At 38.2% G+C, this 27,213-nt stretch overlaps 1 protein-coding gene across 1 annotated transcript in view; it reads right to left on the bottom strand.

The window, feature by feature from the left end:
* AUTS2 (activator of transcription and developmental regulator AUTS2) overlaps positions 1-27,213 on the bottom strand; it is a 1,117,204-nt gene that overhangs the window by 612,079 nt on the left and 477,912 nt on the right. The window contains 1 exon segment of the mRNA XM_043561364.1: positions 5,996-6,097. Coding sequence (XP_043417299.1) covers positions 5,996-6,097 — 102 coding nt within the window.

Below are 27,213 nucleotides of genomic sequence, written 5' to 3'. Positions count from 1 at the left end.
TGTGTAAGTCAGAAGCAATACTGTCCCCCTTGAACAACTCATCATGAATATTTATATACTCAATTATTCCCCTTAACTTTTTCCTTAGTGACTAACCTCAAGTTACTGTGTCTCCTTGATGTGGACAATCTGAGAGTCCTCATAGACAATTATTCCCTTCTGGAAATACAGTTTGGGAATACGTAATTTAGAAAAGCCAAGCACATTTGGTTTTGAAGCTTTACCCATGAGCCAAATCCTCCAGCCACACTGCAATTCTTTATTCTTTCTCTTTTTTGCCTGTCCAATTCAAAATAACTAAGCTGGAATAATATAATATCTTCATTAGTTGCACTTGGGAGTGAGTCTCAATTGCCAAAGCTTCTAAAAATAACTGAAATGCAGGAAAGACAGGGGAATTTTTCTCTCAGCTGAAAAACCAGGCGTGGGCATGATGGACTCACAGGGACCAGATACGTTCTTGCACCTTAAGCAGCAGCAGCAACAACAACAACAACAACAACAACAAAAACAACAACAAAACCAGACAAAATGTATGAGAAGAGGGATTTTAGAAACTGGGCAGTAGGCACGGCAAGACAGTGATCTTCGAGACGAGGGAAGCAGATGAGATGACCCTAAAAACTGCCCCAGCTTAACGCCTGGAGAGAGTTTTGATGCCACAGTAGGGCAACTGAGAGGTGGCCCAGGTAGAGCCCAGAAGTACCCCAAGTTGAGAAGACAGAGCTGGAGGAAGCCAAGGCAGCTGGAATTTGCAAAGCGGAAGATGGTAGAGAAGAGACCTTCACAGGGACAGAAACGTGGAAGCTGCGAAAAGGTCCCCTCTGGTCTTTGCCTGAATACCTACCAGCACATCTGCTGGAGGAAAGCACCCCAAACGAGGGGAACAACCACTGGAGAGGAGCAGGCAAACAATCCCCAGGGCTCACATAGGGCAGAACATGGTATTTCTACCAGCTGTCAGGGTTCGGAAAAAATCACGTAATGCATCAGGAATCAGGCAGAGTATTCAGTACTGGGGAAATAATTAGCCTTAGCCTAAAGGCTGCTCTGGTTCCACCCAGGAAAACATAAAAGCAAACCTCAGAAAAATCAAACTATTTCCAAGTGACATAACTGCATCCCAGAATAAAGCTCAAGAAAATTTACAGGAACCTATAATATCCAGCAACCAACAAAGAGAAACTCACAATGTCTGGCACCCAAAAAAAACCAAAAACCAAAACAAAAACAAAAACAAGCATGCAAAGGAGACAGAAAATAACAATTCATAATGGGGAGAAAAACCAACCAACAGTGGCAGACATGGAAATGACACAGATTAGTAGACGAAGGGCCTTAGAACAGTTAATAACTACTTTCCACATGTTCAAGAAACTAATGAAAGCACAAGCACGGGAAGGAGAGCCATCGTAAATGAAAACAAGACTAAGCGTGGTCTTTCAGTCCATCTCCTCATTGTCTGATACTTACTGAAGTAATTAGTTACTAATTCCCTTTTAAGAAAGACTAGGGGTATCTTCATTCTTGAAAATATTGTGTGGGTAGGTGCTGCCTTGGTTCCAAAAGAATCACTTTGTGGCTTGACTTCCTTGGCAAAGGTTTTCATCTCTGCAAATTTTAGATGCCAATGGGCCTGAGGTAAGAATCTGCAACCTCAGAACTGCTCACGCAAAGCAAGTAAGTGGCTGGAGGTTTTGGAAGATCTCGTTAAAGGCCAACTACTTTTTTTCCTTTTCTTTTTCCCTGTCATTTATCCTTTCATATTTTGATACTGTTGTTGCAAAAGGTAGGAATTTTAAAAATTAATAAGTCACATGAGCTCAAAGTATCGCACAGACTGGATCCACATAAGATTTTCAGGATGGTTACAGCCCTCATTTTTTTTCTTACATTATTTTATTGTGGTAAAAAAAAAAATATATATATATATATATATATACATATACATATGTATATATATGTGTGTATATATATATAAACACAACATAAAGTTTGACATTTTAGCCATTTTTAAGTGTATAATTTGGGCATTAATTACATTCACATTGCTGTGAATATATGCAAAAACTATTTCATCACCCTAAACAAAAACTTTGTAACCGTTCACCCATAGCTCCCAATCCCTCACTTTTCCCAACTCCAGTGACTGGTCCCTCCCTGTTAATGTCCTTTCTGCTTTCTGTCTCTAGGAGTCTGCATATTCTAGGTTCCTTAAATAAGTGGAATCATACAATACTAGCTTGTTTCACTTAATATAATGCTTTCAAGGTTCTGGATCATGCATGAGAACTTAACTCCTTTTTTATGACTAAATAATATTCCATTGTCCATATATGGACACATATATGGCCATTTTTCATTTATCCATCCATCTACTGACAGACAGGTGGGTTGTTTCTACTTTTGGTTATTGTGAATAATGCTGCAATAAAAATAGGCACATAAATATCTCCCTGAGCAACTATTTTCAATTTGATTGGATATATACCTAATAGTGGAACTGGTGGGACATATGGTAATTTTATATTTCATTATTTAAGAAATTGCCAAGCTGTTTTCCACGGTGGCTGTACCATTTTCCATTCACACCATCACATGTAAGGGTTCTAATTTCTCTATATCCCTGCCAACACTTATTCCCCCCCCCCAACCTTTTTTATTATAATTATCCTGGCAGATGTAAACGGATATCTCATTATGGCTTTGACTTGTATTTCCCTGATGACTGTGATGACAACAATCTTTCATGTGTTTACTGGCCATTTGTATATCTTTTCTGCAAATGTCTCTTCAAGTCCTTTTCCCATTTTATTTGTTTGTTTTTGAGAGAGACAGAATGTGAGGGGGGGAGGGGCAGAAAGAGAGGGAGACACAGAATCCGAAGCAGGTCCCAGGCTCCGAACCGTCAGCCCAGAGCCCAACACGGGGCTCAAACTCACAAGCTGTGAGATCATGACTCGAGCTGAAGTCGGTCACTCAACCGACTGAGCCACCCAGGCGCCCCCCTTTTCCATTCTTGATAATGCCCTTTGAGATGCACAAATGGTTTTGGTTTGGATGAAGTCCAATTTTCCTATTTTCTCTTTTGTTGCTCATGGTTTTGGGGCTATATCTAAGAACCCACTGCCAAATTCAAAATCATGAGATTGACCCACATTTGCTTCTAAGAGTTTCATGATTTCAGTTCTTATACATAGGCTACTGACTCATCTTGAGTTAATGTGTGTACATGCTGTGATGCAGGGGTCCAAATTTATAATTTTATGCCTTTGCACCAGGAAATCTAGTTGTCCTGGCATCATCTGTTCAAGAGAAAATATCCTCCCACCTGAATGGTCTGAACACTCATATCAAAAATCAGTTGGATACAGATGTATAGGCTTGTTTTTGGAGTCTCAATTCTATTATTCCATTGGTTTATATGTCTATTCTGATGGCAGTATCATACCGTTTTGATTACTGTAGCTTCGCTGCTAGTTTTAAAATTGGTTAAGTGTGAGTCTCCCAGCTTTGTTCTTCTTTCCCAAGACTGCATTGACTACTAAGGTTTCATGCCATTCCACATTAAATCTGAGTATCTGCTTTCTCCTGTTTGCAAAAAAAGGATGCTGGAATTTTCAGAGGAATTGCTCAGAATCATACGCTGCTCTGGGCAGGATTGACATCTCAATGATATTAAGTCTTCCTAACCATAAATGCAGGATACCTCTTGCATATTTCTTTTTATCTAATGAAAAGTGAATTCAAGGCAACCAGTCAAAAGATCTCAATGACTGAACAATACTGTACTCCTGTCCCCTGACTTAACATGGTTTTCATTTCTCTACTCTGTGATGAAATTATGATTAACTGGAATAATCCTGGCAAAATTTCCAGGGTTATTAGTAAGATCTCATATTAAAATCAAAACAGGGGGCACCTTCACTGAGCATGGAGTCTGCTTCAGATATTCTCTCTCTGTCTCTGTGTCTCCCCACCTCCTTCTGCCCCTCCCTCCCCCTCTGCCCCTCTCCCCTACTTGCGTGCTCTCTCTCAAATTAAAAAAAAAAAAGATTCTCTCTCTCTCTCTGCTCCTCTGCCCTGCTTGCACATGCATGTGCTCTTTAAAATAAAATTTAAAAATTAAATCTCAGAGGAGCTACGTAAGTATTGAGTATTGTTAACAACTTAGTATTTCTTACTGTATTGAATACTTACCGTATTCAACTAAGTATTTCTTACTTAGTATTTCTTACTGTTATGGTTTTATTATTATAATTTATAGTTCCATCACAAAGTTAATGAAATATAAAAACACACAAAGAAATATTCTTATACACAGACATACTCACACAGCAAAAGACTGAGTTAGTATTAGTTGTATAATGGATATTAAACCTTATTAGAAGAATGGGATGCAATTAATTACAACTAAGACATTAAGAGTACCGAAGAAATAATTATACTTTGTTTATTCCACTTAATTCTTTCCAGAAGTCAATGTTCTCTATATCAACTCTCACTCTAAATCTCTCAAATTTTCCTGAGAGGTGGAGGAAGATGGCTGTGTCCTGAGAGGGTCTACCTTGGGTGATGGAGAAATGGATGGGAGACGATTACAGGAATGACACAAAGTTGTGCAGTGTTCTCTAACCTTTTATGCTGAGGAACACCCCTTAGTTAAAGTTTTGAGCACACTCCTAAAATACATGTGTTTATAAATTATATACATGAACTACTCCCACCTCATTAAATTAAGTATTAGGAAAGTTTAATTTCCTTTGTTTTGAGACACAAAATAAATAAGTTCTAATATGTTTTTTCTTGCAACACACTGGATCATCTTGTACACCATGATGAAGACAACTGCTTTAGAGTATTAAAAAAAAGAGGGGCGTCTGGGTGGCTCAGTCGGTTAAGTGACCGACTTTGGCTTAGGTCATGGTCTTGCAGCTTGGGGGTTTGATCACGCATTGGGCTCTGGGGTCTGTGTTGACAGCATGAAGCCTGGAGACTGCTTTGGATTCTGTGTCTCCCTCTCTCTCTGCCCCTCCCTCGCTCACTCATGCTCTCTCTCTCTCTCAAGTATCAAAAACATTAAAAAAAACTGTTTAAAAATCATTTAAAAAAAGGAAGACAAAGGCCAAAAGGTTTCTGCTCCTTATTATATGTCCTAATTCTGCTTATTCTTCTTAAAACTCAGAGACTCTGAATTTCTGTCTCTTTCTTGAGAGTACTATCTCACTTAATCTGTGAATGTTCCTTTGTTGTTACTACTAATAAAAACTTCTCCCTGAATGGTCATTTTATAAGAAAGCTTCCAAGTGTTGCTTTCAGGGGTAAAGATGGGTCAAGAATCTTGTCATGTGACATGTCAGGATAGAAGAAAAGAGAGCCCAGAGGATCAGGTGCTCTCGGGAGGTAGCAAAGGGGAATCTGCCCTGTTGGCAGGTAGGAGGCTGCAGAGTGGGAGGAGGCAGGTCTAGGGGGGTGACAGAGCCCTCAGGAGGTACGGTGTGTTATCACAAGGATTTTTCCTTTGCAAATCAGTCAGGAAATAAAACTCCTTCTCTTGCCAAGTAGGTGGGTGGTTAGCCATCCTCTCTAACAGGAATCAAATGACAGACAGGGACGTTTACCAATGTCACAGGCAAAGATATTACAAAAAGCCCAAAGTTAAATGATGTCATTCTTCCAGTGGTAGCACTGCTGGACTACTTTTTTCATTTGCAACATTGACACCGAAAATATCACCACTTCCCCTTGTAATCTCTTATTCCTAAGGCCACAAGTACTCCCGCCCACCTAACAAGTAGTAAAGCACATTTTAGGTCAAACTAGAAAACAGAAGGAAAGTATCTCGCCAGGCTCCAACACGATGCCAGACAGGGTGGACTGTACTGTGTGCATAGACAAAGTGACAGGAAGGGATGGTGGTGCTGGGAAACTGAGACTTGACCCAGGGGATGTGTGGTCTGGTGGTTTTGTTTGATTTTTCTTCTTCCCCACTTACATCACTGAGCCTTTCCCGGGAGCTGCTCCTGTGGAAGCCCTTGGATTCTCCGCTGGCGCTTTCACTGTCACTGTCCCTGCAGCTGTTCTGGCCTGGCTTCAGCTAAAGGCAAAAGAAAAGAGGAGAAAGAACAAAGTCAGTGGTCTCCTCACACAACTGTTCTTCAGGTCTTGTCAAAGTGAACAACTTAAGGTCCTGCATTTGAACATTCTTCTCAGCTTCTGAGTAGTGCCAGGCAAGCGGACGCAGGAAGAAACACAGAGGGCAGGCTAAGCAAAACATATACCATAAAATGTCAATGTAAATCTGAGTGAATAAGCCTAAACACACACACGCACCTGCGCGCGCGCGCGCACACACACACACACACACACACACACACACACACACATACCCTGAAAAAAAAATCTAACAAAGGTCCATGAATCTTGGAAATTAATTTCCCTCTGATTTTTCCTCTATTGCACTGGGGCATTTTTGTCAATAATATAAAGACCAAACACAATGAATTAAAGCCAGATTACACCAACTCTGGGGGCCCGCCTTATTTCCCCTGTCCTCCTCTGAAGAAAGAATACAACAAAACAGAGCAAAAGACAATGTCTTCTTCTAGGAGAAAATGATGAGATGCTCTATGTTATTGTTCAACCACCAAGAAGACAATGACCCTGATTTCTGAGACAACACTGTGGAGGTCCCCTGTCAGATATTTAAGAGTACCAAATTAAGACCTACAGCTTAAGGATATTAGTCAGCACTCATTCAACAAATATGCATTGAGTGTGGCATCTAGGCCTGGTAGTAAGAGCTGAAAATATGATGCTAAACCAAAAAAAAAAAAAAAAAAAAAAAGGTAAAAAGTCTCTAATCTTATGAAGCTTACATATTGGCAGTTTCTACACATTTACCCAGCTCTGATATTCCACTGAAATGAATAAACACACAGAACTGCAAACGATTAGTCTATATGGGACTATGAGTCCCCCACATATGGACCATCAGTCTATGATGCTATCATCAGCAACCACCTTTGGAGAGACGCCAAGCAATCTGATGCAGGTTATAACATACAGCCCTTTCACAATGTTCTTAATCTCGCAAGGGAAAGACGGCGAGACAAGCAAATATAATAACACAAGGAAACACATGCTAAATGTAACACCAAAAAGAAGGAAGAAAGGTAACGTCTGAAGCCTTGGATTTTCAAAGTGGATTGAGCTCATATGGCTGAGAGGAGAGGGGAAGATACTCTTGACAGGAGAAAGACAGAAAGCAAAGGCAGGGAAAGCAACATGCTAGGAAATGATCAGAAGGAGTCTTATCTGAAACAGATTTCCTTCTGGGAGGAAATTGGAAGAAACATTACAGAGGGGTGCATGGATCAGACATGGAAAGTCTCAAACAAAACATAAGCCCCATACTTCTGGGAAGGAGGGAATTTCAGAGAGAAGAACAGGTAATAGGTAGCACAATTTTTGCCTGCAGGTTTTCATGTGGCTCCGGGGCCAAGGGGGAATGTGAAGCAAGACAAATGGAGAATGAATCTAAATCCACATTCCTTGTCTAATGTGCTTCTTTAAAAACTGCAGTTCAGGTCCCACTCTGGGTCACACCAGCTAATAAGCTGTCCCCAAATCCCCACTATACAAAGCATTCGTTTTTTGCTTTCAGCCTTTCTACAAATCCACTTTTATCACTTTCTTCTAAAACTCCCTTTCTCCAGAAGTCTTCTCTAATGGAACCCAGAAAAATGATACTCATTTTACTTTGTATCCTCCTGGGCCCTTAAGTACTTAGTTTCCTTCTAAATTACTGCTAAACCTGCTAATTCTAAGTTAATTCAGATGCAAGCTATATGAGCCTTTTCTTATTACTATGGAATAAAAGTTCAGAATATTGTCATTCTCTTCAAATTTTCATTTTTACACTTATAATAAAGGGGAATTTAATCTAAAATGAACATCACTTTCTCTCAATTTCCTGAACATGTCATGTCCATTTCCATCCTGCACCTATGTATTCACACTAGATTTCCTCAACCAGTAAAGCTCACCCTACCCTTCTCTGTGCATTTCAGGTCAAGATTGTTTTTAATGCTCAGATATGATCCGCTATGGTTTTTGAAGAGCTCCTTCTTTCTAGATATATTTTTTGATCTATGCCTTCAAAGTTTAGCCAGTATATCATTCTTCATTAAACGCCTCTGATAATTATATACTTTCAAGTATGAAAAGGCTTACTGTTATTACATACATCTGACTGGTGATAAAATCTGTATGTGGAATAGGCACTCTAATTTATAGGCAATGTCATAATTTCCATCTCCCTGGACCTCTGACTTAAGTAAAGGCAGGTAATGCTACTTCCAATGAGTGGATGAAGAAACAAATAGAGCAAATAATATGCTCCGAATTAAGCAAGATATCTAGGACTCAGTCCATGTCTGTACAGCTTACCGCTCTCTTCATTTTACTTCTTAGAACCTATTTAGTATGTTAGCATTTCGTGTGGAAATAATGAAGTCTGCAGGATATGAATATTCTCTACAGAGTATGTTTTTAATATATTTGTGGTACCTGACTTAATTCACACACAAAAAAAGAAGTCTCATAAGGTGATATTGATCAAGAGGTGTTTATAAAAACTCAGCCCCTCAACCTAGACGAAGATAAACATCCTGTAGGGAATTAACAGCGTAAGAGCATGAAGACTTCTCCTGATATCCACCTGGCTTACCAAAATCTGGACATGGCATTTGGATCTCTTCCATATTTCTTCATAGAAGGAAAATGATGACTTTAACAGGCCCAACAAGAGACTTCAGTGGCTCTGATGTAAATTATCTGACTAAATGTTGATCTAGGCTAAGGGCAAAACCCAAGAAGGACTGAGATGAACCAGCTTCCTTGCCTTCCCTGTGCCCTTCCAGCAAAAGCACATCAGTGAATTCTCTTTGGAGAGCCTTACATAAAATCCGCCCCCACACTGCCCTTTTCTCCTCCAAAGCCAGGCTCAAGTTTAAAGGAAACTTAGGATTTTAAGCTGTCAGACAGCTCAATATTTCAAAGAAATGGATTGACTACAGTAAGTACTAAAGCTAAACCACAAGATTTCAGGCAACGAAGTATTCACTCCTAATCCCATGAATACATTTAAAACTGGCATTTTCAGCCATATCCAATGGATCATTTGGGGTAGCACAGCTAACTTAGAAGTTGTAATCCTTCACCTGAAATTCCCAGCTATTACCTACAACCATGAGACATTACAAAGGCCAGGTGCTGGCTTAAACATTTAAAGACCTAAGAAAAATCGATCCGCTTGCATTGATTTGTCCTAGCACCCATGGCGGCTGTTGTAAGAAAGCTATCGCTATAACAGATGCAATGAGATTTCTTACTACCATTTTTTAGATACGCTAAAATACCTTGTTTATTTAAAAATTAATGTGGTCCACTCATTTCCAGAATTGTCTTCTCATTAGAATATTATACTATTTTGGCATCAGAATTAGAACAAAACAGATGAAATAAAAAGGAAGCTAGTATCTGGCATGAGTGGTAGTGATCCTATCAATAAGATTAACAACTTTTACAATATATAAGAAGATGAGTTGTTTTCCATTCGACTTCACTGTCAACAATACACTCAAAAACTCTGAAGCTGTTATGTCGTTAGAGTTAACTGTTATTAATGGCTAATTAGGAAAATAACGATCCATGGTTTTATCGCTGCTAATGAACATGTAACGAAATCCCATCACGCTGGACTCAGTGAAGGTGGAGGAATTCTGTATAACCCGCCGAGATTTGTGACCCAGGCTCTGCCACTCTTCAGCTTGAGTATGGAGAGTTCAAGATGCTAGATGCTCTGTGGGTGTCATTAACTCTTCAAACAAAATTCGCAGAAGGATAAAGTATGTGGAGACGATACCAATGCCTGAAACTCAAGCGGAATGATGCGAATTATGCACTGCAATGCAGAAAAGCATCCAAAAGTAATCTCCTACCACCATTTTGGTCCCTCAAAGCAGCATAAATCCTGTGTCTGACTGCTGAGTTTTCCTGCAGGGATCTGAATGAACTTCACACAATGTTTTAAAAATGTGTCAATAAGCACAGACTTGTCAATTTTTCAATGAAATTTTGTAACATGCCTTCACTAACATCAAAATGGCAAGTATTTAATCTTGTAAAAACGTTTGTGTTTTTTTTCCAAAATGAAACTCTTCCCATTTGTTGAAATATTCCCCATAGATTGGGTTGAATTTGTACTGTATTTTTTTATTTTTTATTTGAGTTGACACACAATGTTTTATTAATTTCAGGTACAACCTAGTGATTCAACATCTCCATATGTTATTCTGCCCACAAGTGCAGGTGTCACCATACAATTCTATTATAATACCATTGACTGTATTCCTTATGCTGTACCTTTTATTCCTAGAATGTATTCATTCTATAACTGGCAAACTGTAATACCCACTCCCCTTCACCCATTTTGCCCATTCACTCATCCCACTTCCCTCTGCCAAACATCACCTTGTTCTACGTATTTATAGGTATGACTCTGTTTTTGGTACCTTTATTCATTTGTTTTGTTACTTAGATTGCACTTCTGAGTGAAATAATATATTTGTCTTTCTTGGTCCGACTTATCTAGTATAATACCTTCTAGGTCCATCCATGTTGTTGTAAATGACAGGATCCCATTCTTTTACATGACTGTGTAATAGTCCATTTCGTGTGTGTGTGTGTGTGTGTGTGTGTGTGTGTGTGCGCACACACGCGCACGTGTGTCACATCTTTATCCATTCACCTATCAATAAATATGTGGGTTGCTTCCATATTTTGGGTCTTATAAATAATGCCATAATAAAGATGTGGGTGCATGTAACTTTTCAAATTAGTATTTCCTTTGGGTAAATACCCAATGGTATGATTGTTGGATCATAGGATATTTCTATTTTTAATTTTTTAAGGAACCTCCATACTGTTTTTCAGAGTGGCTGTAGTGCATCTGTATTGTCTTATTCCTTGAGTTTTAAAAGGTACTTAAGATGAGAGAAAGAGAACTAAACTACTTAATGAAAAGCTGACACATCAAAATAAGCTAACAGGAAATACAAACAAAATTATAAATTTGAATAGAAAAAACATTTTAGGACATTAATAATATATTGTACTTTTAAACATACAATATAACAAGTTGTGCCTAAAAGGTAAACATAAATTCTGGAAACTAAGGCAGGGCAAGAAATTTGTGTAAAATTTCTCCGGGATCACAGAATCAGAAATTATCTTGTTATTGTCTTCAATAAGTAGAGAAAGTTTTAAGTAAGGATTTGATAATCTTACAGTTAACCACTGGTAAAATTTAGATATTAAAAATAATGTCTTCTAAATCAGTATCAAATATAAAAGGATCAAAATTATAATCAATACTCTCAATTGGGGATATCTGGAAAATAAGGGAAATAGCAAGATAGCAAAAACATATAAGTATGTTGGTTATAATAACAACATATATGGATTAAGCCCCATTTTTTAAAACAGCAAGAACATCTACTATTTGTGACGTTAAATAAATAAATGAATAAATGAAAAAATGAATATCCAATTATTTGTTAGTTAGAACTCTTAGGTTTAAAAAAAGAGAGGGGAAAAAAAAGACAAAGGATTAAATGGTTAGGTGAAGTCATATGTCAAAGACAGTCATTTTACAGTGATAAGAGATAACATCTTTACCCTTCATAGGTCTGTACTTTATACTGAAGGGTTGAGCTATAAGCCTTTTATGCCAATGTATAAAGTAAAGAAGTATGTTAAGAAATCGAGGAAATCAAGATGGGACTCTTTAGCATCCTATTAATCAGGAAGGCAGAAAACAGAGCAATAGAAAAAGACACAGATGCTAAAAGACTCAGTTTGAGCCAATATGTAATAAATTTGGCGATTACCAGAGACCACGTCTTTGAGCATACCCATAGGACATCAGCACCAACCGAAGATAGACTAGGCCACAAAGAATATCAGAATAAATTTCAAAATGTAGAAATCACATGAGCAGCCTCCTCTATGATAAAAATTAGTAACAATTTAATGTAAGTGATGAATCATGGGAATCTACTCCCAAAGCCAAGAGCACACTGTATACACTGTATGGCTAACTTGCCAATAAGTTATATTAAAAAAATAATAAATAAATAAAATTTTCTCTAAATAAATAAATATTCCTATCACCTAGAGATTTTTAAAAATCTTTAAAACATATTTTTAAAAGTTGTCTCCATAATCACAGTTGAGTCAAAGTCAGAATCATAAAGACACCATTTAAAAGTTTAGAAAATAAAATTATAAATACATAAGATAAAAAAATTTACAGGGTGCTGTAAATTCTGTGCTAGAGGTTAACTCAGAGACTTTATTTTGTAAAGTGGACAGTAATAGTAAGTAAAGAGCCTAGTTATAGAGATCAAAAAGAAAGAAGACAAAAAGCAACTACAGGGACAAATAAAGAAAAGAGATTCCAAAAGTGAAAAGTACATAATGAATTGGAAACTGAAATACTGTACACAATTACTAAACTAGAGTATAAATGGGAGTGAAACTCACAGAATTTAGAGGGACGTACTGCTTACAAATCGAAGAAAAAAGTGATAAAGAACAAAATCAAATACAATCAAACATAATAATATAATAATTATATAATATTATATAATGTAAAATATAAGAATACAAGTACTATAAAATGTGAGAATAAACACATGTCTAAATTATAGTACTAAACATTCTATGTGGTACTGTCAAAATCATAACCAAATAGTTTAAACTTTTTTTTTTTTTTAATTTTTTTTTTCAAAGTTTATTTATTTTTTGGGGGACAGAGAGAGACAGAGCATGAACGGGGGAGGGGCAGAGAGAGAGGGAGACACAGAATCGGAAACAGGCTCCAGGCTCCGAGCCGTCAGCCCAGAGCCTGACGCGGGGCTCGAACTCACGGACCGCGAGATCGTGACCTGGCCGAAGTCGGACGCTTAACCGACTGCGCCACCCAGGCGCCCCCAAATAGTTTAAACTTTTAAAAATCTTTTAATTAAAACAAATTTTAAGTTTTTTTTTTTTACTTTTGAAAGGTGCGGGGTGGGGGGGCAGACAGGGAGACACAGAATCTGAAGGAGGCTCCAGGCTCTAAGCTGTCAGCACAGAGCCCAACGTGGGGCTCGAACCCACGAACTATGAGATCATGACTTGAGCCGAAGTCAGAGGCTTAACCAACTGAGTCACCCAGGTGCCCCAAACATTTAAAGAATTTTAGCAAAATTTGATTCAGAGCATTAAGAAAAATGTGCAAAGTGAATTTATGCCAAAATCCAATAATGAAACACAAAGGGAACTACAGAATGATTTTTTAATTAAAAAAGCTGCAAAAATTTGATGAAATACACAAATTAAATTTAATAATAAAATAAAGGTAGTTCACCGAGTTCTAACAGAATCTTTCATAAGAATGTAAGAGTCCACCAATCTGCAAATGGGCCTAAGGGAAATTTTTGAGTTGATGGCAAAGTTCTAAAATTGGAGTACGGTGATGCCCATACAACTCTATAAATTTACTAAAACTCATTAAATTGTACACTTACAATAACTGGATTTCATGACATGTAACTTATATTTCAATAAGGTGGTTTGTTTTAAAAAGTAAAAGGTGCTATCATTTTCACCTCTTACTCCAGAAACCATTCCCTGTTAAAGACTTTACTGATTAGGTCAGGCTCACAGAAGATAACTCCCTTTCTTTAAGTCAACTATGCTATATACAAATCTAACTAGAGTAAACAGGAGGCAAGTGTCCTGAGGGCCATCTTGGAATTCTGCCTACCACAGTGGGTTTACAAAGACAAGAAAAGGAGAAATTGCTTCTAAATCCATTGATCATAGAACCATTCCAATGGAATTAGTTAAGTTTCACTAATGCAAAAAAAGATAGGGTTCTTGGATATGCCTGGACTTTGGAGTGCTATTTATCTAAATGTTACAGTGATGTTCCCAAATAAATATTTAAGGTATTGCACTGATGATAACTTGAAGGTTGCGTTATTAGCTGGAAAATGGAAACTACTGAAGTACTTCCACTTGTCAATCACATGTATTATTCAACACTTAAAGGAGTTCAGTGGACTTCACAGCAGTAAAAATAAACCCTGAAAGTTAATAAAGAGGAAAATGAGCCAAGATCAATCTAACTGCATAGTTTCGAACATAAACAAGAAGCAATTAAGACAATCAAGTGCAATCTGACCAACTTTGATATCCTTCCAATAGATACTCGACCCAGACAGCAGAACTTAATAACGTTCTACAGCTTATCAAGAGAATCATAACTCTCTATGATTTAGCCAAGAGGCTATTACGATACTATTTCTTTATAACTTAATAATGTGAAGGGAAGAGAATGGAAGTGTAAATAGCAAGGCTTGATATACAACTCACATCTCTCTATCTACAACTTGGGTACTATTTCTAGGTTGAATTATGTTGACAAAAACATGATAACATACCTGACTTCATTTTCTACCGAAAAGGAAGTCTAAACTATAGGGAAATGGGGGAAGGAAGTACAAGAATGGAATTAAAGAAAAAAGCCTGAATGAACAGAAGATGTTTGGCATTCCTTGAGTATGACTGTGGACTACAAGATAAATCTATTTTCCAATTACCTCGGAAATTCACATGCAGTACACATGAGCAATGCAGTAACTTGATGGAGGAATGTCTGACTGCTTTGGCAAAGTTTCTAGACCTCTGATAATGAGATTTTGATTAATAAAAAGAAATTCTGAGACCATATTAATTGGTTGGTGAGGATGAATATACAAAAAAAAAACAAATACACATAAATTCATGTTTTTCTATAAGAAAACATGTTTTCAAACAACTTTCTAAATGGCCTGGAATTCTTTAAAATGACCATCACCTCAAACACAGAATGCTTTATGTGTTTTATTTTTCCCATTCTACCATGAAAAAATAGCCAACAGAGGTCTAAGGAAAGAAATATGTAAGTTGAGTCTGACACATCTTGTCATCCCAGAAAGACCATGGCAAAGAGACTTGCAATCCAAATTTGAGGTGCTTCCACTAATCACAGATGGGACTTTATTATCAATATCATAATTGAACTGATATTCACAGAGAATTGAAACCTATCAATTATGGTTATACAAATAAACAATTACACTAAAAGAAAACCAAAAAATATGCCTTATTGGTTATCTTCGGAGCACCTTGTGATAATGAAAAAAAAAATAATAAAGTAAGGAATCAAGCATCATTGGCTTCCATAACCTAAAAAGAGAGAAAACCAGATAATGTATGTCTCCTGATATAAGAACACATCACCCCACCCCACCCCCACCCCTACCTCCCCCAAAAAATCAAACCTGAATCTGATTTACCACAGATTATAATACAAACTTACAAGAAATGTAAGGGATAGGGGCAAGTGTTAAACTATGTAACAGGGGATACAAAATCAGCAAAATCCATCAATTGCCAGATTCCCTCAAAGAATAAATTGCAAAGTAAGCACAGAAAAGTAGGGATGGGATAACAGGTAAGGCACCTCAACACTCTGACAGAAACAGATCTTGTTTTCAACCTAATTTGAGGAAAGTGCTGAAAAATTATGAGACGAACTCAAAAATATGTCCACTGACCAGGTATTGATGATATTAAAAACTGTTTATATTTTGATATAGGTACAAGAAAAAGGGCAAGCTTTTTATAGCTACATACTGAAATATTTATGATTGAAATGAGTTGCTATTTGGGGTTTACTTTGTTCAAAGTAATGCAGGCGATAGGGAGAATAGCACCTGTGGGGAGGTGGCTGGGGGGATAAGGGATACTGATGAAATAAGATGAGACATGTCTTAATTGCTGAGGTTGGACGATGAGCATACACATGTGGGTTTATTACACTATTATCTCTATTTTAGTATACATTTTAAGGTTGCTATAAAAATAAGTTTTAAACCCTTATCCCCAGAAAAAGGCATTATTCTCCTCTAACCCATATACTTAGTGACTATTCATTTTCATTGCTAGATTATGAACATCTAGAATTCGTAAGGATATAAAATACTTTGGTTAAAAGCTATCGAAACTTTTAAGATATGAATTTTAAGAGCAAACCTCTACCCAAATTGCCACTGTTTTGGCACCAATACATTTCCAGTCCAATCAAATACTAAATTCTCATCAAGGCTGAGGGTCCCTCCCCTCCCTATCCCTGGGTACCTTAATGTTCAACTAGGCGCAGGCTGCCACAACAAAATTCCACAGACTGATGGCTTAATTAACAGACCTTTTCTCATGGTCTTGGAGGCTGGAAGTACAAGATCAAGGTCAGCATGGGCAATTTCTGGTGAGAGCTCAACTCTCTTCCTGGCTTGTAGACAGCCACCTTCTCTCTGTGTCCTCACATGGCGGGGAGAGGGAGAGCTGGCTCTCCAGTAACCCTTCCTGTGCATTAATCAGGGTCCTACCCTTTATGACCTCACTTAACCTTAATTACTTCCTTACTCCAAATACACTGGGGGTTTAATATACAAATTGGGCGGAGGCATAATTCAGTCCATAGCACTTAGTAACCTGTATATCACTAAACTCATCGCCCATTAGTGACTATTCTGTCCTAAGCTACATTATTTCCACGCAAGCACTATAGTCAACTTTTTTAAAAAAGCCACAGACATTTCCTAAGTGAGATGGGTTCCACAAATGCATGTTCTAGAATAATTGAGATCCCTTTTACAGACTGAACTGTGTCCATCCAAAATTCTTATGTTACAACCCTGATTTCAATTACTTCAGAATGTGACTATATTTGGAGAGACAAACTTTAAAAAGGGAATTAAGTTAGATAGAGACCATTAGGGTGGGCCCTAATCAAATCTGACAGGTGTCCTTTTAAGAAGAGGCCATTGAGACATCGAGACAACAGGGAGGCACGTGAAAAGAGAAAGGACCATGAGAACCACAGGGAGAAAGTGACCACCAGCAAGGCAAAGAGAGAAGCCTCAGAAAAACCGTTATCTGCCAACATATTGGTCTCGGACTTCTAGTCTCCAGAACTGTGAGAAAATAAATTTCTGTTTTTTTGAAGCTACCCACTCTGTGGTATTTTGTTATGGCAGCCTAGCAGACTAATATAATCCTTTTCTTATGGGTACAAACATCCTGGCTGCTATTTTTTCCCACCTTAGAAGAAAAAAGAAATGAAACAAGACAAATAGAAGAACCCAGCTATCTTTCCATTTCTTTCATGCCCTTTACAAATAATTCTTGAAAACATTTTATTCAGTATCACCAATTCTTTTCCTCCAATTCTCTGGTTAACTCAGCCCAGTGAGGTTTTTGTCCTCACCTGTCATGAAATTGTTCCTGTCAAGCTCAACAACAGGTTATCAGAGGCATTTTCAGAGCTCAGGACCAAAGACCCAAACACTGAATAGTGAAAAGTTGTATATCACACTAATATAGTGTTAAAGAAAATATTTCTATCCTCTGACCTTGTCAAATGAATGTCCGTAATGACACTGAAGGCCAGGTTTTAATTTAAAATTCTGTCTTCTTGAATTTCTTGATGGAATGTGGCAGTGTGGGAGAGCCCATCCCTGGCCTGGTGTCTTTCGTTACTGTCTGTAGTTCTCAAGAAGCTTCACCTGCCCGTGTGCAATGTCCTAGCCCATACTCCAGGTTCCATCCACACTGCCCACTTTCCCCCAAGTCCACTAGCTGTGCCCTCCAGCTCGGGCTCAGGCATACACAGAGCTCTGGTGCTGTGCCCTCCCAGGAGGATGGACCCAGCAAGCAGACCCTGAAAGTCCAACTGAGGACATTTGGCCTGGAATTCTGGAATCCTAGCTAATCAGTAGTGATATGTGTAGAAGGCATGTGGTGGGCTCCAAGTGGACACATGTCCTTGGCCCTTTGAACTCTTCCACTATGGGAAGGGACATGACCTAAGGAAGCAACGTCAAAGTCCCCGTTGGCTGGCTTTAACAGCAGTACAGTACCAGTCAACAACAAACTCTGAATGCTGAACCTGGTGGTCACTGTCAGTGCCTGTCTTCCCGACCTATCTACCTACGGGTAACATCTGACACAACTGATCACTCCCCCATCCTTGAAGCACTTTGTTTTACTCCTGACTTTCCTCCCACCTCTCTGGCCGTTCCTTACCAGTCTGGCTTCTCCTCTTAATCTCAACTCTTAATGTTTGGTTCTCCATGGCTCAGTTGTTAGGCCTCTTCTTTTCTAGGCCTATACTCACTACCTTTAATGATCTTATCCAGTCTCGATGTTTTAAAAATGATCTATGTGCTGGTGATGCCTAACTTCTATTCTCAGCCTCAATCTCTTCCCCAAAACCCAGTCTTCTAAATCTAGGTACATCCTTCAATTCCACTTACACACTGAAAAGGTATCTGAAACCTAAAGTGACTAAAGCCATACTCTCAAATGTTTCCAATTGTTATTAATAACAATTTTACTTTTCTAATTGCTTAGGACAAAATCGTTACTCCTACAGCTACCACTCTAGTCAAAGCTACCTTTGTCTCTTGCCTAGATTACACCAACTTCCTATCTGATCTCCCTGCTTGTGACCTTGCCTGCTACTTCCGTCCATTTCTCCCAAGATCCAGAGTGCTCCTATTAAAAAAGTCAGTTCACATGCTATACTTCTCAAAATCTTCCAGAGTCTCTCCATCATCATCATAATAAACACCAAGGTCATCACAAAGGTCGACAAAGTAGTCCCTACTGCATCTGGTTCGCCCATTATTTCTCTGGCCTAGGTCCCTCTGTATCAGTGTAGCAAACTTCACTGACTGTTCCTCAAACAAGGCAGGCATGCTCCCGCCTCAGGGCCTTTGCACTTGCTGCAACAGCTATCTGAAATGTTCAGCCTCCAGAAGGCACAAAGTTCACTGAAGTCTTTATTTAAATGTCACTTTCTTAGTGAGGGCTTCCCTGATCATCCCGATTACAGGACGCAACCTTGCCTCTACTTAACACCTTCTAATGTAATACTTATTATTTCACCTGTTTTATTTGTGCTCCGTCTCCTCCAAACTCCTACTACCTCGACCACATGGCAACCAGATACTAAGCTACATTATCAGAGGATTTTTATCTGTTTTGGTCACTGTTAATAGGTACACTCTAATACAATACCTGTCATTTATTAGATGCTCAATAAATATTTGTTTAATAACTATGTATAATCTTTTCAGATCTATAACATGTTAGGTCAGCCTTCAAAATCTCCCACAGAATGGCTCTTGGAGCTATTAACAAAGAGTGTGACTAGGTCATAGAAAGCCTGTCTTCGAGGATTAGCCAAAGAGAAGAGCTCAAAAACAGAGTGAGAAGACGAAAAGTAGCCTGCACATTTAGCAAACTTGGGGGCTTTTGTGATATACAAAACCAGCCTTTAAAAAATCCTTATTCGGGGTACGTGGGTGGCTCAGTCGGTTAAGCGACTGACTTCAGCCCAGGTCATATCTTGCGGTTTGTGAGTTAGGGCCCTGCAATGGGCTCTGTGCTGACAGCTCAGAGCCTGGAGCCTGCTTCGGATTCTGTGTCTCCCTCTCTCTCTCTGCCCCTCCCCTGCTTGCACTCTGTCTCTCTCAAAAAAAAAAAAAAAAAAAAAAGAATAAAAACATTAAAAAAAAATCCTTATTCTCCAAAATGTGTTACTGAAGACTTTGTTCTTGAAAAAGTGATCATATGTAATTTAAGATATTTTAGACAGTCAGGTATAAGCTTATAAAATGAAAAGTAGCACATAATTATAGTTAGTTTAATAAATCTTCATCCTGGCATTTGAGACTCTTAAAAGTACTTGTTCAGCAAAAGGTCAAAAACCACTACCAAAAGAAGTTAATAGCTCTCTCAGTATTATACACCCTTGTTGATGAGATTGCCACTTTAAGTAATTTGGATAATATGAAGCATTTAAAAATCTTTTCTATTTTACCCTCTAACAGTGCCTGTTTTTTTTTAAATATGAAATTTATTGTCAAATTGGTTTCCAGACAACACCCAGTGCTCATCCCAACAGGTGCCCTCCTCAGTGCCCATCACCCCCCCTCCCCTCCCTCCTACCCCCCCATCAACCCTCAGTTTAATTCTGTCTTTAAGAGTCTCTTTTGGTTTGCCTACCTCCCTAACTTTTCCCCCCCTCCCCTCCCCCATGGTCTTCTGTCCTAAAAAACTACTTATTCTTTTAAAATCAACCCAGCAAAGGTTTCTTGCAAAAACATCCCACAAAAAGGCAGAAATATTTAACATGTGTACTATCAAACACTGATTTATAAATAACAATATTTATAAAAGAAACCTAATTGTAACAGAACCAATTACATTCTCCTGAGTAAATTTTTAAATGAAAAGGTACTTTCTAGAGAGATGGAATGTTTGTATGACCTCCAGTGCCAGCACACTCCACTTGGTAAAGAGATGTGCTCCTGGAAACAAGGATACCACCTGAATTAACTCTATAGATACAGAAGGTCACTGCAGCACTGTGCCAGCGAAGTCCCCACACCCTGCCCTGACCTACATCACTTATTCCCATGGTTTGCTTGGCCTCTGAGAAGCCTGAGGTAGGGACCTAGGGTCACGACAAACCTTACTTCCCTATAGTAAGTAACTTTCACTTGGTTCCAAAAAATTTTAAGTTATGAAGTCTCTCCCATTTTTAATCTGGGCAAGATAGACATAGGGAATGGAATAATCCAATTGTGAATGAGGGGGTTGGTGAAGGAAGGAGAACAGAGAGAAAGAACATACACTGAGAACCATGAATTTCCCAACTATCAGAAATTCTTGATCTAAACACATAAGATTTCTCCAAAATGTTAAAAAGATTCAAAGACCTAACAGTTTCTGACTCTTGGCATGACTTTAGCTCACTTGCATCAATTAATGAAGAAAAAACTTGACAGTTTTTCCTAACCAAATTGGAAGATGAGAAGATGAACACTAGGAGATTTGGAGACATACATTAGAATCCCATGCAAAGGTGGACTAGTTCTCTCCACTGTAGATCTACAAATCTCACCGTGAAGTAGAGAAAAGATGATGCTAGCTGAGATTTTCACTTTGAGGATAAGAACTGAAGGCCTCCAGGGGGCCTGGGTGGCTCAGTTGGTTAAACTTCTCTTGATTTCGGCTCAAGTCACGGTCTCACAGTTCGTGGATTTGAGCCCCGCATGGGGCTCCGCACTGCCAGTTTCTGGGGTTCTCTATCTCCCTCTCTCTTTGCCCCTCCCCTTCTCTCTCTCTTTCTCTCTCAAAGTAAATAAGTAATCTTAATAAAACAAAGTATTTAAAAGAACTTAAGGCCACCAATGTTCAGCTATCGACACAAGAGCAAAGGCTAGTAAATAAAGGGTTTGCTCATTGCTCTTATAGTTATAGCTAACATATTTCTCAGTAGGACCCAAAATATCTCATGAGCTCCATGTAACCAAGAAAGAAAGCAATTAATATGCCCATTATGTAGAATACGCAATCTTTACACTATTTCTAAGAATAACAAAAACTCTAAAAATTAAATTGTACTTCCCAATTTACAGATGGAGAAATCCAAAGCTGAGAAAGACTAAGTACTCTGAGCAAAGTCACAAAGGGCTGAAAACAGAACCAAGGCCACCTGACTCTGTAAGAGCCACGGCCCATGGTAGTTATGAACAGCTGCTGGAACAAGGCAAGAGGAACATGTCCACAGAATCTAAAAATTTAGCTTCCCTTCATCCCTCCAAACTTATAAATTCTATTTTGATCTTGAAAGTAAACTAATCAGCATGTTAAGAGTGGCCATGTAGTTTAAATCAACTACTAAATCAGCTCTATGATGATCCCAATCTCATGAAAATGTGAGTCAATTCATGTTCGAAAAGAAAAGAGAAGAAAAGAAAAAGGAAAGGAAAGGAAAGGAAAGGAAAGGAAAGGAAAGGAAGGAAGGAAGGAAGGAAGGAAGGAAGAAAGAAAAGAAAGAAAGAAAGAAAGAAAGAAAGAAAGAAAGAAAGAAAGAAAGAAAGAAAGAAAGAAAGAAAGAAAAAGGATGGGCGGATGGATTACATATAAAATATGCACAGTAGGTAGGGGAGAAAAAAACCCCAAACTACAGCTATTTAGGACACTGGTGTGTTTTAAAATTATTTTTCACTTCCACATTCCAAATTCCCTAAACTCCAAACCGATCAAAGTTTTACAGATTATCCCTGAAAAAAAATAAGACAAGAAACACAAATTAATAACTATTTAAGCATTCTGTTTCATCATGATAACAAACAGATGGTTTTAATATTCTGGAGGCTAATTCCTGAACAATTAAAAACACAGCAAGACATTAACATCTAATGAAACATTTTAACTACCAGTATATGCATCTGCCATTAATTCCCACACAGTAAGGTCTTGGATCTCCTCAATCTGTTCTTTATTAAGGAAAGTTTTTCCACTCTGAATTTAGTGAAGTAGAGAATTAACAACTGTTTTCAATCAGCAATCAGCAGGATATTTCGCCAATGTGTACTGAAACCATGTACACTATCAGACTTAAATTTATTCTTATGATCGCTTTGATGTACACACATTTGCAATTTAAGAACAGATCCAATTTTCTAATTAGGTGTTTTCCTCCCCAAACTCATGCTACATTAGCCCCCTTTATGTACAACAGGAACTCTCATTGAGCTGTGACTAAAAAAGATGTTGTCAGTGTTTAATAATGCAGTTAACTTTTGACTCAAAGTGCCAACACTATCCTCGACTGCTATCTTCTACACTCTAGCAACATGTAAAGGCAACACTCACAAGAACAGTGAAGGACAAATGGATGTACCACATTCTCAGATCTGGCAGGCTGAGACAGGAGAACCAGTTACCATTAAGCTGTTTACATTTTTATGATGACAGTAATGCTGTACCAATTTGCTGTTATACAACTTTCCAATAATTGTACATAATTCACCTAATTTAATCCTCACATAAATCTTCTGAGGTAAGCACAATAAATTATAACATATCCCCTTGGGACGCCTGGGTGGCTAAGTCAGTTAAGCATCCGACTTCGGCTCAGGTCATGATCTCAGGGCTCGTGGGTTCGAGCCCCGCACTGGGCTCTGTGCTGACAGCTCAGAGCCTGGAACCTGTTTTGGATTCTGTGTCTTCCTCTGTCTGCTCCTCCCCTGGCTCACGCTCTGTCTCTCTCTCAAAAATAGATAAACATTTAAAAAGATATTTTTTAAATAACATATCCCCTTTACAGACAAAGAAACTAAAATTCAGAGATGAGTGACCCAACCAAAGACAGGCAGAGAGCGGTTGTGAGCTGAGCTAGAAAACACTGTACCTGGCCCCTGGCTGAACACTCTGTTGCCTGCCCTTGAGGCGGTGTCTACCTATTAGGTCAAACCTAATTGGCTGCACTAAGCCACAGGTTCCTTTCACAGTGGTGATTATTGCCATTTTAAGGCAAAATAAGTGGAGGTCCATGTTAACTCCGGGTTAAATGGATAAGGAGAGGTGGACCTAGGACGCGCAGCCAGACCTTTTCTCCCAGGGTCTGTACTATTCACGATACCATGCCACCCTCCAGAGTATCATTATCATTCACGGGCAATGCAGACACGTTAGCATCAATTGCAGCGTGTCTGCTCCTCTAGGCAATAACAATTCTAACATTTTGTGATTTAATGACCAAATATTTTAGGGGAGGCAATTAGGAAATTAGCTATAATTATTCTGATATCCTTGTAATAGGAAAAACTAAGTAAATGCCATCACATATTAGTTATTTTTACAAGTATGGCTCTCAATCTTGATTAACTAATACATAATCTAATGCAGCTGAATCTGCACATATTAAATGTATGAACCTAACAACTAAATTCTATAAAAGTATCTTACATTTTTCTCAAAACTACTATTAATTAAAAACACTCTTTAACATAGGTTTTTTGTTGTTGTTTGCTCATATTAGACCCAGACAAGCAAATGAGGATACAATTCCATTTATTTTAGCCATCTGAAGAAATGTGGATCAATTTAATGATGAGGTTAAAAAAACCCTCTCATCTACTAAAGTTATTTCTACCTCTCATTCAAAATGTATAGGTGCCAAGTAACTGATGACTGGTTTATAACTTAACTGTTAGTTTTAGCTCTAGGTATTTAGTACAAGATAATGAAAGGGAAAAAAAGCAGGAAAGCTTATCAAATAAGCTCTGCTAAATTTTAGTGTTTATACCACATGTATGCTACAGACTGTACATTTGCATCCTTCTCGGATTCATGTGTTGAAGCCTAATCCCAAATGTGATAGCATTAGTGATTAGGTCATGGGGGTAGAACTTTCATAAGTGAGATTAGTGCCCTTATAAAGAACTCCAGAGGGTTCCCTCACCCCTTCCTCCATGTGAGAAGAAAAGAAGGCCATCTATGAATCACGAAGTAGGCCCTGAACAAACACAGAATCTGCTAGAACCTTGATCTTTGACTTCTCAGCCTTTAGAACTGTGAGAAATAAATTTATGTTGTTTATAGCGCACGCCCCCCGCCACCCCCCCGGCTGGGCTGTGGTATTTTGCCGTAATAGTCTAAACAGACTAAGACAATGTACAATTTTTACATACATATACATGTGCATACACACATACATATGTTCTCTAAGCAAACAAAGAAACTACTAATACCAAACTATCTATGGAGAGATGCCAGGGAGCTGATAGCCAGTTATATAAAGAAAGCGCCAAAAATATTAAGCGCTGCAAAGCAGAAAGATTGTATATGGGGCACCCAACTTCATACTTCTTTGCTATTGTACAATGAAATACAGCTTAATGATGTCTTTAAATCCAAGTGTTACAGGTAAAGAAATATGTAAAGCTATTTTAAAAAATACAAAATAAATGTGGATTGTTCCTAGCCATCAGGATAAACATATTTTAAACATAGTATTTGCCCAACAATTACCCAGAACAATAACATGGAGAATATTTTTTTAAAAAGTAAGAGGGTATATCGCCACAGCAACGACTAGTGGTGAAATGAGAAGGAAATTCAAGTTGGGAGAGAGAAAGCATTTTTAGTGTAATGATGTTTTATTCCTACAGAAAAAAAAAAGAAAGAAAGAAAAGAAATCCCTAAAGGCACATTAAAAAGTCATTATGGATACATATTCAGCACCTTTTTAGGAGAAAGATGGGGGAGGGGTCTGCACCTTTTTTTTGGCAGTTCTTATGAAAATTCATAAGCCAGATGGCATTCAATAAATGTAAAGAGCTAAAGAATTTAGTTTTATAGAAAAACATCAATTAGCATAGGAAAATTAGCAATTAAGCAATCATTATACAACATATATCAATATTGCTAACGAGTGAGTATATACACTAAATTTCTAGCGTGAACTCTGTTAGAAACAAACATTTTTGAAGCAGTGCTATTTCACTATGAAATGTTTATCAGGACTTCATTATCGCAGTTTTGGAGACCACACCACATTACTGACCTATTGCAACAAAGCTCTCTCTGGATCTTCTCATAAACTATAGTAGTAGTTCCTCAGCAGTTGACCTTTGGACCAGTGTTGTTTTCTATTCAAAAATTTTTAAATTTATCAACCTTTTCTGTACAGGCAATTCAGTTTGGCCTTCTGGAACAAAAGATTTTTTGTTCAGCCATCCTAGCTCTCTACTTCCGCAGACTTTGTGGTCAGGTCTATGGGGTACTCCCATAAGAAGAGAGCTATTTAAGCTCCACTCTTAAAGTTCCATCCATAAGGATGTAAGACCAAATCCAAAAATACCCTAAAGCACAGAGATAAATTGTGCAAGGATGGCTATAACTGAACATTTTTGCTGAGACTCTAAATGAAGATGAGGACTCCAAATGCAAAAGTCATTAACAGTCAAAACAATAAGAGGCTTGTGAAGTTCAGTAAGAGGTATAATAAGCACACAGTGGGCTACACAGTGATATTCCTAAAATAATCAAGACGGTGAGCAGGAGAAGAGTCACTACTGAAGCAAATTTTCACCTTAAGGCAACTCCTTGTTGGGAAGCTGATGCCTTCTACCACGGTGAACTACTGTTTCCGGTATGTATTTATTTGCTGTTTTTATTGCTTTCCCTCTTACCCCCAATTTTCTGTGACGCTTTACTTGCCTATAACATGCTTCTCAAGCATAGTTTCAGATGGGATCCAAATCAGAGATGTGAATAGAGCCAAGTCACAGATACGTAAGTAACTGAAGGGTGAATTCTGCAGAACAAACACTTGTACCAATTATGCCTTTTTATCATTTCTGTTCTCTAAGCTAATAAAATGTACCTTTCCAGTGCAGAGATGGGAAAATATTACCAGAAGAAAGTGTTTGCAGAACCTGACTTTTCTAAAGAGATCTTTGAAATTTAAATATACTTGTGAAATATCCATCCTTTTTATTTAATATTAAATATGGTCTGTAATTGAGATATAAGGTATTTTTCTGCCTACAAATGCAAGAGGTCTTCCTGAATCAAAGCTTCTGATGTGTATGGAAGAATAAGCTACTTCCTGCTCCCCAGAATCCTCGCTGTCAGCGGGCAGGGAGAAGAACCCTCAGTAGAAGGCAAGTCCCAAAGAGGCAAGGACAGAAGCCGCTGAGTTACAGGGCCTCAAGCCAAAAAAATCGCTCTTGAGAACCTGCCTGTGACTCCACCGTTACCTTGGGAAGAAATTCGACAAGTGGCAAACAGAAAAAAAGAGAAGGGGGATGTTTAGATCCAAGAATTATAACCTCAGGTGATTTCCTATCCAAAGCAGAGTACAAGACAATCTGCCTTTACCTTTACACTACGGATTCCACAAAAAATACTGATTCTACACATTTTATGGAATCCAATATACGAGAACATGTACGGGGTTTCATTTGTCACTTAAGTCCTTCTCCTAATTTCCAGGCTGGACAAAGAAAGGAAAGAGGGGTTTTTTTTGTTCGTTTGTTTTTTGTGTTTGTGTGTGTGTGTGTGTGTGTGTTTAAAGAAATGCTGATGAGGCTACAGAAAAACTCTAGGGTCTGGGCCTTTTGTCCATGGATTAAGTTGCTAAAAGGCATGATGAGGAGTCCAAATGTGTGAGAACCAGCAACCTATGGA

Source organism: Prionailurus bengalensis, chromosome E3, assembly GCF_016509475.1.
Source record: "Prionailurus bengalensis isolate Pbe53 chromosome E3, Fcat_Pben_1.1_paternal_pri, whole genome shotgun sequence".
In the NCBI taxonomy this organism is placed as follows: Eukaryota; Metazoa; Chordata; class Mammalia; order Carnivora; family Felidae; genus Prionailurus; species Prionailurus bengalensis.
The sequence above is the reverse complement of the archived record's forward strand: the minus strand, read 5'-3'. Positions and strand labels throughout refer to the sequence as shown.